Genomic DNA, 12435 nt, shown 5'->3' with positions numbered 1-12435 from the left:
GTTTTATTATGAGTTTTTGTACAGAACCAAAACATGTTATCAAATGTGAGATCAGTAAAACTTGTTCATTTTCATGACTTCCTCTGATAAATCACACTGTGATGCTGGTCGAATCCTGTTGAGGGAGGATCCAACCAGATAAATATCAAGTTTTCAGTCGTGTTTCAGAGTGTTTTCAGACATTTTAAGCCTCACTATCGTGAACCAATGGAGAAAATCCTTCTCAAATTAGTTTTGTTCTGTTTGTGGCGTCTGGTTGGTGAGTTTTTCTCTTTACATTTAAATGATTAAAAGTGTTTTAGTAGAGCTTCATCAAACAATCAAGTGATTTTGATCTGTGACAAACTCTGTTCTTCAGGTGTGTTTGGTGCTACAGGATGGGGAACAGAGTCAGTGATGGAAGGAGAGTCTGTCACTCTGAGTCTATACAGTAGTCTTGGTCCAATGCAGCAAGATGATTTGATTCAGTGGCGGTTTGGGAAATATGTGATAGTTGATACCAATGTAACGACCGGCAGCATGACAGTATATGATGATGTTCTTGACGGGAGATTCAGAGACAGACTGAAGCTGGACAATCAAACCAGATCTCTGACCATCACAAACATCACAACTGAACATGCTGGAGATTACGAAGTACGGACCATCAACAGACCACAGACTATGGATTACATTCTCACTGTCTATAGTGAGTTAAATATTTGTTTCACTGGCTTGTATTTTAAAGTGAAATTTAAACATGAAGCTAATTACTTTAGTAAACCATCATAAAGTTATTCAAAAGTTTCAATCTGTGACAAACCCTGCTTCTGTGTGTTTGTGATGCAGAAAGAATATCAGTGACGGAGGGAGATTCTGTTACTCTAAACATTATACCTGAAATAAGCAAAAATTACATTCTGTGGGAGTATGAAACAGAAATGGCTACAATAGCTCACATCAACAGAACTGCTGAAAGATTCTCTACATCTGATGTTCCTGACGGGAGATTCAGAGACAGACTGAAGCTGGACAATCAAACCGGATCTCTGACCATCACAAACATCACAATGCAACATGCTGGAGATTATAAACTAATAATAACTGGAGAAAAACAGTCATCAAAAGCATTCAGAGTCTCTGTCTATGGTAAGTAGAGATTATTTGTCCTGTCCTTTAAATATAGTCATTTTACAGTTTGAAATTACAGACTAACACATTAAACTGAATATAAGATTATTGCTGATTAGATTTGTTCATATTTCTCATGTTTTCAGCTCGTCTGCCGGTTCCTGTCATCAGCAACTCTTCAAACTGTTCTTCATCATCATCATCATATTGTTCATTGTTGTGTTCAGTGGTGAATGTGGGTCATGTGACTCTCTCCTGGTACAAAGGAAACAGTTTATTGTCCAGCATCAGTGTGTCTGATCTCAGCATCAGTCTCTCTCTACCTCTGGAGGTGGAATATCAGGATAAAAACAGCTACAGCTGTGTGCTCAACAATCCCAGCAGCAAGCAGACTCAACATCTGGACATCAGTCAACTCTGTCACACATGTTCAGGTTCAGCAGTGCTGATATTAGAGCTGATATTAGTGTTTATTGACTGAGCTGATCTCAGTTTGATGTGTTTATTCCTCAGACTCTGCACACTGTTGTGGTTCTACTGAAGCTGTGATCCGATTGGTCCTCTCTGTTCTGGTGGGCGTGGCTACTGTCATTCTTCTGGTTTATGACATCAGATCCAGAAGAGCTCAACAGGATCCAGCACAGATTCACACATCAGGTACATAATTATGGTCATTTGACATATAACTGTTTTCTTTTCTTTTTTTAGTTTTAGTTTTAGGTTTAGTTTTTTTTTTTTTTTTAATGTATATATAATTAATTAATCTTCATTTAGCCTATTTCTAATGGATTTAAATATTCATATGTTGGTGTTTATGTTTGTTTTATAGGTGGCTCATTTCTTTCCTAGAAGATAATTTTAGAACAAACCATGACAAATTCTCACATAAATGTCATGAAAAATGCTTTAGATTACCTGATATTGCTTTGCTAATGCTTGATTATGTAATATAACATGCTTTTATTTTAATGATTTTTTAAATAATCTAATCTTCTCATCCAGTTTGAAAGGCTTTTTATAAGGATTTATATTTTCTTCAGATAAGACACACTGATCACACTTGACTGCTGTGTATTTACTGTATGTATTTGCATTAATCAATAAAGTTTTCTCACTCTCAAGTTCAAGAATCTCTCTATGTTTTACTATATTTATTATGCTGAGCGCCCCCTGGAGGAATACAAGCCATGTGTATAATTTAATGAGTTCAGCCACATTCTGTCACGAAACGCACACAGACAGGTAGATCCATTTGCAGTGTTTTATTGGGATAATCCAAAACTCATAATCCAGCCAGGCAACGGTCAAAGTCCAGGTAATCAGTCCAAAACAAGAAACACGAACAAAGCAAGGACACACAAAACTAGGGTGACATTAAACAAGGACTCCGTAACAAAGACAGAACAACCAGGGTATTTATACACAGGTGCAAACAATGTAAGTGGTGACAGCTGAATACAATGAACAGTGATGAACAGATAAGGCTAGTGGGAAATGTAGTTCTGAAGGGGGTGACAATAAGGGAAGTGAGACCTCTAGTGGCCACCCAGGGAGACACAAACCAGACACCAATACACATTCAATATGAAGCTTTACAATATTTTAAACGTTTTTTTGTTGTTGTTTTTAACGTTTACATTAAAGTCGTTTAAAGTCGTAAGTCGTGACCTAGCGGTTAGAGAGTTTGACTCCCAACCCTAAGGTTGTGGGTTTGAGTCTCGGGCCGGCAATACCACGACTGAACCCCCAACTGCTCCCCGGGCGCCGCAGCATAAATGGCTGCCCACTGCTCTGGATGTGTGTTCAATGGTGTGTGTGTGCACTTTGGATGGGTTAAATGCAGAGCACGAATTCTGAGTATGGGTCACCATACTTGGCTGTGTGTCACATCACTTTTTTTTCACTTTTAATATTAATTTTATTATATTTTATAATTTCATAAATATTTTCTTTAAATGTCTGCAAGAATTTCTGGAGCACATAGACAGCTAAAAATACTGTTTTTATATTATTATTATTATGATGAATGATGCATATTAATGTAATGAAAGAGGATGTCATTTTGCCAAAATGTTGGTGAATTTCGCCAAATGATGTTGATATTTGAAAGCACCAAAACAAACACACCCATACCCCAACAGGACCCGCCCCTATTCTGATATCTCCGCCCCACACGTATGAAGTGAAAGTGATGTGCGTTACTCAAGCGGCAACCTTCCGGTCTCTCTCTTGAAACCAACACAGAAGTGACTCTGCGCAACACTTGGACCTGAATAAAACTGCGTTTTTAAAAGAATCGGGTGAGTCAGTGAATCAGTGGCTCCTTTCTTTCTGTTTCCGGTTCTGGTTTAATTTAGGATTCAATAACTTATTCAGCCAAAAATACAATTATGCAGAACTTTGTCTTCTTAAGATGTTTTTAATCGTCTTTACTGTCCAAATTATGAGTCCATAATCCACAATAAAACTTCTTCCAGTGGAAAAAAACAACCATCCCCGTTGGCCTCACATATCAAACTTTTTTTTTTACTTGTAAACATTGCTTGATCAGTGCATATTTCTCTCCTGATTCAATATTATGGATTATGGTCTCATATTTGACCTGGAAGCAATGGTTTGAAGTTAAAAACATCTTAATGATTTGTTTTTTAAAAATAAATAGCTTTTGGTTGTTCCTTTAAGATGCAGCTTCTGTGTTTCCTCTGCTTTGCAAAGAAGAATTTTGTTGATACTGATTTCATTTGATTGGCAACAGTCCTAGTGTCTTGTTATTCTAAATGAATTTATTGATTAAATGTAAGAAATTGACATTAAAGATGATGAATGGATATCTAATCCAACACTCCTGCTGTTAGTCTTCAGACAGGGCCAGAATTCATTTGAAAATATAAGATCAGCAAAAGCTTGTTGATTTTTGTATGATATTAAAGGAGCGGACATTGGAGCGGAATCTGTGGTCACAGCCAGATAAATATTAAAGTTCAAACGTGTTTCAGAGTGTTTTCAGACATTTTAAGCATCACTATTGTAGGCTTTGCAGTGAATTGATGAAGAAAATGTTTTTCAAATTAGTTTTGTTCTATAGTTAGTTTGGTTGTGTTTGTGGCGTCTGGCGGTGAGTTTGAAATGTGTTTTTATTGCTTCATTTGCTTCTGTTCTTGTACCATGTAATAAATTACTGGTTATATTAGACAGAGAGGAGTAAAATTCACTGTTATTCTTATGAAAATAATTGAACTGTGAGATCAAGAGTGTAGAAGCCCCTAACCCTGATTGTAAGCCTAAAACAGATATTTCCTGAAAAGTTATATCTCAATTCTGATTGGTTGTTTGGAATGTTGATCCAGGAACATGTTGTACTTGGTGAAGTCATGCTCACCATAGTTGCAGCAGTGTATAGTTGTCATTTTCCATTTGTAAGTAATTTTCTAGATGTTATCTATGTTTTATTTCTCAATGACATGCAAGCAAAAACCAAATAAAGGATTTCAAAGGGAAAAAAAGTGTTCACTTTCTTCCTGTCACATGAGGCTGTCAACTTCCTACCCCTACTTCCTGGAAGCTTGGCCGAGGCAAACCCTCCCAAAGAAGTGTAATTTTAATGTTACTAATAAGTATTTTTTTGTTCACACACACATATATACAGTATCTCACAGAAGTGAGTACACCCCCCACATTTTTGTAAATATTTTATTATATCTTTTCATGTGACAACACTGAAGAAATGACACTTTGATACAATATAAAGTAGTGAGTGTACAGCTTGTATAACAGTGTAAAATTGCTGTCCCCTCAAAATAACTCAACACACAGCCATTAATGTCTAAAGCGCTGGCCACAAAAGTGAGTACACCCCTAAGTGAAAATGTCCAAATTGGGCCCAATTAGACATTTTCTCTGCTAGTTAAAAGGTCTCAGGTGTGTATGGGGAGCAGGTGTGTTAAATTTGCTCTTATCGCTCTCACTCTCACATATTGTTCAATGGAAGTTCAACATGGCACCTCGTGGCAAATAACTCTCTGAGGATCTGAAAAAAAATATTTTTGCTTTACATAAAGATGCCGTAGGCTATAAGAAGTTTGCCAAGACCCTGAAACTGAGCTGCAGCACGGTGGCCAAGACCATACAGCGGTTTAACCAGGACAGGTTCCACTCAGAACAGGCCTCGCCATGGTCGACCAAAGAGGTTGAGTGCACGGTTTCAGCTTCATATCCAGAGGTTGTGTTTGGCAAATAGAAGTATGAGTGCTGCCAGCATTGCTGCAGAGGTTGAACTCTTCTAAAGAGGGGGGGGTCAGCCTGTCAGTGCTCAGACTGCATCAAATTGGTCTGCATGCCTGTCGTCCCAGAAGGAAACCTCTTCTAAAGATGATGCACAAGAAAGCCCGCAAACAGCTTGCTGAAGACAAGCAGACTTAGGACATGGATTACTGGAACCATGTCCTGTGGTCTGATGAGACCAAGATAAACTTATTTGGTTCAGATGGTGTCAAGCGTGTGTGGCGGCAACCAGGTGAGGAGTACAAAGACAACTGTGTCTTGCCTACAGTCAAGCATGGTGGTGGGAGTGTCATGGTCTGAGGCTGCATGAGTGCTGCCAGCACTGAGGAGCTACAGTTCATTGAGGAAACCATGAATGCCAACATGTATTCCAACATGATACAGTAGCCCCTCACTGCAGAACACAAGATCCAGGGGGCGTGGTTGGATTCCCCATCTAGGGGATGGAGATAGGTAGGCTAAGGGGTGGAGATTGGTAGGTTTAGGGGTGGAGAAGGGTGGGTTTAGAGATCAGGGGGTGGAGACGGGTAGGCTTAGGTATATGTAAGGTGGGAGGAGTTGGATCTGGATCCAACCATGCACCCTGGATCTTGTGTTCTGCAGTGAGGACCATCTCACATGATAACGACCCCAAACAAACCACAGAAGCTGATGGTGAAGGTGATGGACTAGCCAAGCATGTCTCCAGACCTAAACCCTATTGAGCATATGTGGGGCATCCTCAAACGGAAGGTGAAGGAGCGCAAGGTCTCTAACATCCACCAGCTCCGTGATGTCGTCATGGAGGAGTGGAAGAGGACTGAGGGTTAAGGCAGTACTGGAAAATAATGGTGGCCACACAAAACATTGACACTTCTGTGAGATACTGTATATATACAGGTATATTACAGTGCAGAAACCCTACAAGAGGCCCTTCCAAGTGAATAACATCTATCTAGCTATATATCTATCTATCTATCTATCTATCTATCTGTCTGTCTGTCTATTTTATATACACACACACACACACACACATTATTAAGAAATATCAAAGTTACATTTTCCTTAGTAGTCCTTAATGAAGAAGATCCCAGTAATACCAGACAGAAGTTGTGAAATGGCTCCATTAAAACAGACATCTGCTCATGTGGCCAGTCGAAGAGCCTTGTTTCCTTATAATAGAGGAAAAGGACAAGGGAAAGGCCCTCAACAATCTCCTGGAACAATCAGAAGCTTCCAGAGGGCCCTTCATATTTCATCTTGTGTTCAGGGGAGTTATTTTTGTAGGATTGTCATAACAAAATGGGCCTAAGAGTGAATTGTTCAGTTGATTGTAATGCTCTCTTGCATGTACTATCAAGCCTCTACAACTGATCCAGAATGCAGCAGCAAGAGTGGTCTTCAGTGAGCTGAAGAGAGCGCAAGTTGCTCCTCTCCTCATCAGGTTACACTGGCTACCAGTAGCCGCTCGGATCAAATTAAAGGTACTGATAAGACAACCACTGGCGCTGCACCATTATAAACTAAAAAATCACTAGTTCAAACTTGCGCGCCCTCCGGAAGCCTGCACTCTGCAAGTGAACAGCGCCTTGTGGTGCCATCCCAAAGAGGCACAAAATTACTCTCACAGACCTTTTCCTGAACTGTTCCCAGCTGGTGGAATGACCTCGCAATCTCAATTCGAACAGCCGAGTCTTTACTCATTTTCAAAAAACATCTAAAATCTTTTTCGCCAGCATCTGACCAACAAATACTAGCACTTACCTATATTATTCTAATCTGTTCTGTACTGTTCTATTGCATTCTATTATTAAAAAAAAAAAAAAAAGAACAAAACCCTAGCTATGTGTTCTCTGAGACTTGTCATATGTATGTGAACTGAGACTTGTCATGGCACTTGTATACTATTGTTGTTCTCTCTCGTTGGTCTGATTGCTTCTATTGTTCTCCTCATTTGGATAAAAGCATCTGGTAAATGATTAAATGTAAATGTTTGATACATTTTAATTTGAATTTACGCAAGATTGTCATGACAAAATGTGCCCAAGAGTGAATTATTATTTTTAATATCAAAAACAGGAAATATCTCACATAATACAATGAAACGAATAACTGTATAGACCTACAACTAAAGTACACAAGATTAATGTTTATAAAATGCTTAATATATCATTAAAAGATGCATATGTACATAAAGTATGGTGTATCGTGTGTAATAAATCAAATTACCCCTTTAAAACCGTAAGGTGGCGCTACTCTTTTAAGAACGTAAGCTCCGCCCCTCACTTCTGGTTCTGTGGCCGCGGTTCTGAAACTGCTGCAGCTGTGGGGCTGCAGCTGGATACTATTTTGGGAAATTTTCGCATGTTAAAAAATGACCTCAGTTTTGTGTCAATCATGTTTACACACTGCCTCAGAAAGTTCGATTTTCTGCATTTTCACATCCATGGCAAGGATTTTGATAGGAAAGGATGACGAATAGGGAAAAAAAGAATTCCGGAGTCAGTGTGCAAGGATTGCTATTGTGTGCAATTTTTAGGTGATCTGTTCCTTTAAGATGCAGCTTGTGTGTTTCCTCTGCAGTGCAAAGATAGATTTTGTTGATACTGATTTCATTTGATTGGTGTCTTGTTATTGTAAATGAATTTATTGATTGAATCTAAGAAATTGACATTAAAGATGATGAATATATCACGGATATCTAATTCAACACTCGTGCAACATTTCAGGTTTCTGCTATTAGTTTTCATAAAGGGCCGGAATTCATTTGAAAATAGAAGGTCAGCAAAATGATGTTCATTTTCATGACTTCCTCTGATAATTCACATTGTGATGCAGGTCGAATCCTGTTGAGGGAGGATTCAACTAGATAAATATCAGTTCTTCAGTTGTGTTTCAGAGTGTTTTCAGACAATTTAAGCATCGCTATCGTGAAACGATGAAGAAAATGTTCCTCATATTAGTATTGTTGTGTTCATGGCGTCTGGTTGGTGAGTTTAAAATGTGTTTTTATGGCTTCAGTTGCTTCTGTTCTGGTATCATGTAATAAATTACTGGTTAAATTAGAGGGGATTATCATTCGCTGTTTCTCTCATGTGGAAATAAATGTGTTATTTTATTTTGAGAACAAGTTTGAATTCAACTGTTTGTTCAGTTATTAGGGTTTGACTCAATTAAATATGAAACTCAAAGTTATTGTTCAATTTAAAACTCTTAAATGATTAAAAGTATTTTAGTGAAGCTTCATCAAACCGACATCAAGAGATTTTGATCTGTGACAAACTCTGTTCTTCAGGAGTGTTCGGTTATCTAGTACAGGCATCACAGTCAGCGATGGAAGGAGAATCTGTCACTCTAAACACTCATTATACTCAAATAAAGCAGGGTGATCGGATTCAGTGGAGGTTTGAGAATTATACGATAGTTGATACCAGTGTAACGACCGGCAGCATGACTGTATATTATGATGTTCTTGACGGGAAATTCAGAAACAGACTGAAGCTGGACAGTCAAACTGGATATCTGACCATCACAAACATCACAACTAAACATGCTGGAGATTATAGTGTATCAACCAACCAACCAGTGTTGATATCATTCATTCTCACTGTCTATGGTGAGTTACATTTATTTCACCTGCTTACATTTTAAAGTGAAATTAATATGTCAAGCTTACTACTTTTGTAAACAATCAAAGTTATTTAAAAGTCTTTATCTGTGACAAACCCTGTTTCTGTTTGTTCTCCATATGTGTGTTTGGTGCTGCTGAAGCCGGGAAGTCCGTGTCAGTGACGGAGGGAGATTCAGTCACTCTAGAATCTGGTCTTACTGAAATAAAAAAAATAGAATACAGTGGGAGACTGAAACAGAAATGTCTTTAAAGTCTTTAATAGCTGGAATCAACGGAGCTGCTGGAACCTTCTCCACATTTGATGTTGATGATGGGAGGTTCAAAGACAGACTGAAGCTGGATCATCAGACCGGATCTCTGACCATCACCAACACCACAACTAAACATACTGGATTGTATATACTACGGTTAACAAAACAGTCAAAAGCATTCAGAGTTTCTGTCTATGGTGAGTAGAGATCATTTGTCCTGTGCTTCAAATAAAAGCATTTTATAGTTTGAGATTACAGACTGTTGAACACATTGAACTGAAAATAAGACTGTTGAATATAGATTTGTTCATATTTCTCATGTTTTCAGCTCGTCTGCCGGTTCCTGTCATCAGCAGTAACTCTTCACAATGTTCATCATCATCATCATCATCATCATATTGTTCATTGGTGTGTTCAGTGGTGAATGTGAGTCATGTGACTCTCTCCTGGTACAAAGGAAACAGTTTATTGTCCAGCATCAGTGTGTCTGATCTCAGCATCAGTCTCTCTTTACATCTGGAGGTGGAATATCAGGATAAAAACAGCTACAGCTGTGTGCTCAACAATCCCATCAGTAAGCAGACTCAACATCTGGACATCAGCAAGCTCTGTCACACATGTTCAGGTTCAGCAGTGCTGATATTAGAGCTTATATTAGTGTTTATTGACTGAGCTGATCTCAGTTTGATGTGTTTATTCCTCAGACTCTGAACACTGTTGTGGTTCTACTGAAGCTGTGATCCGATTGGTCCTCTCTGCTCTGGTGGGCGTGGCTACTGTCGTTATTCTGGTTTATGACATCAGATCCAGAAGAGCTGAACAGGATCCAGCACAGATTCACTCATCAGGTACGTAATTATGGTCATTTGACATATAACTGTTTTTTTTATTTATTATTATTATTATTTTTATGTATATATAATGAATTAATCTTCATTTAGCCTATTTCTAATGGATTTAAATATTCATATGTTGGTGTTTGTTTGTTTTATAGGTGGCTCATTTCTTCCCTAGAAGATTATTTGACAACAAACCATGACAAATTCTCACACAAATGCTCAAAATGTGAGTGTTTGTCATGAAAAATGCTTGATTACCAAATATTGCTTTGCTAATGCTTGATTATGTAATATAACATGCTTTTATTTTAATGATTTTTTTAATTATCTAATCTTCTCATCCAGTTTGAAAGGCTTTCTATAAGGATTTATATTTTCTGCAGATAAGACACACTGATCACAGTTGACTGCTGTGTATTTACTGTATGTATTTGCATTAATCAATAAAGTTTTCTCACTCTAAAGTTCAAGAGTCTCTCCATGTTTTACTATATTTATTATGCTGAGCGCCCCCTGGAGGAATACAAGCCATGTGTATAATTTAAAGAGTTCAGCCACATTCAGTATGAAGCTTTACATTATTTTAAAGGTATTTTTTTTTTATTGTAAATGTTTACATTATCGTTTAGCTAATTCTCATACCGCTAAAAATGTTTTATTATTATTATTATTATTATTATTATTATTATTATTATTATTATTATATATTAATAAATTGTTATTTATTTTAAATGTCTGCAAGAATTTTGGAGGACATAGACAGCTAAAAAATATTATTTTTATTAATATAATGAATGAGGCACATTAATGTAATGAAAGAGGATGTCATTTTGCCAAAATTTTTACGAATTTCGCCAAATGATGTTGATATTTGAAAGCACCAAAACAAACACGCCCGTACTCCAAAAGGACCCGCCCCTATTGTGATATCTCCGCCCCACACGTATGAAGTAAAAGCGATGTGTGTTACTGAAGCGGCAACCTTCCGGTCTCTCTCTTGAAACCAACAGTGCAACACTTGGTACTGAATAAAACTGCGAGTTCTCCCAAAAATGAAAATTTGCTTACATTTTTCTTTATGAGATGTTTTTAACCCCAAAAATAAAAAATTACTCAAATACTTATTCATTAAATTAATATAACATCCAAAAATACAATTTTGCAGAAATTTTTCTATTTAAGGTGTGAGTCCATAATCCACAATAAAACTTCCTCCAGTGGAAAAATCCATTCCCTGTTGACCTCACATATCAAACTTTTGGTAATTTTGGACTGTTTTGGCTTGAAAACTGTGCTTGATCTGTGCATATTTCTCTCCTGATTCAATATTATGGATTATGGTCTCATATTTTAGCTGGAAGCAACAGTTTGAAGTTAAAAAACTGTTTTTTTACAAACATGCAGCTTCTGTTTCCTTTGCTGTGCAAAGATGGATTTTGTTGATACTGATTTCATTTGATTGGCAACAGTCCTAGTGTCTTGTTATTCTAAATGAATTTATTGATTAAATGTAAGAAATTGACATTAATGATGATGAATGGATATCTAATCCAACACTCTTGCTATAAATCTTCATACAGGGCTGGAATTCAGTTGAAAATGTAAGATCAGCAAAAGCTTATTGATTTTTATGATATTAAAGGAGCGGACATTGGAGCGGAAACTGTGATCACAGTCAGATAAATATTAAAGTTCAGACGTGTTTCAGAGTGTTTTCAGACATTTTAAGCATCACTATTGTGGGCTTTGCAGTGAATTGATGAAGAAAATGTTTTTCAAATTAGTTTTTGTTCTGCTTGTGTTTGTAGCGTCTGATTGGTGAGTTTGAAATGTGTTTTTATTGCTTCATTTGCTTCTGTTCTTGTACCATGTAATAAATTACTGGTTATATTAGACAGAGAGGAGTATCATTCACTGTTGTTTTCATATGAAAATAAGCTAAAGCTTATGACCCACGACGTAAACGGGAGGCTTTGACCGGTGGCGATCGGCCTTGGCCTTCATGCGCCCCCCTGCTTGGAGTAGAGTCTCACGGGCTCTAGTCCAAGTACGGCGGCACCTCTGGACGTATGCGTGAGCGGAGGGGCCCGCGACTTCGGATTCCAGACTCGGAAAAATTGGTGGCTGGTAACCTAAACTACACTTAAATGGCGAGAGGCCCGTGGATGACACTGGCAACGAATTGTGGGCATACTCCACCATAGAAAGCTGTTAGCTCCAGGATGACGGATTTTTGGCAACCAAACATCGCAACATTCTCTCGAGGTCCTGATTGGCTCGCTCAGACTGACCATTGCTCTGGGGATGATAGCCCGAGGGCAGACTGACCGTGGCCCCCCAGTAA

At 37.9% G+C, this 12435-nt stretch overlaps 1 protein-coding gene across 1 annotated transcript in view; it reads left to right on the top strand.

Annotated features, from left to right (window-relative positions):
* The window catches only part of LOC122141604, a 30964-nt gene extending 20494 nt beyond the window's left edge, over nt 1–10470 (top strand). Inside the window, exons 2-5 of the mRNA XM_042749497.1 lie at nt 1257–1544; nt 4107–4109; nt 9957–10100; nt 10247–10470. Of these exons, the coding sequence (XP_042605431.1) occupies nt 1257–1544; nt 4107–4109; nt 9957–10100; nt 10247–10266 (455 nt within the window). The 3' untranslated portion in view covers nt 10267–10470. The remainder of the gene's footprint in view (nt 1–1256; nt 1545–4106; nt 4110–9956; nt 10101–10246) is intronic.
* The last annotated feature ends 1965 nt before the right edge of the window (nt 10471–12435 follow it).

The sequence above is a fragment of the Cyprinus carpio genome, chromosome B22 (assembly GCF_018340385.1).
Source record: "Cyprinus carpio isolate SPL01 chromosome B22, ASM1834038v1, whole genome shotgun sequence".
In the NCBI taxonomy this organism is placed as follows: Eukaryota; Metazoa; Chordata; class Actinopteri; order Cypriniformes; family Cyprinidae; genus Cyprinus; species Cyprinus carpio.
This window is presented reverse-complemented; position numbering and strand designations above follow the sequence as displayed.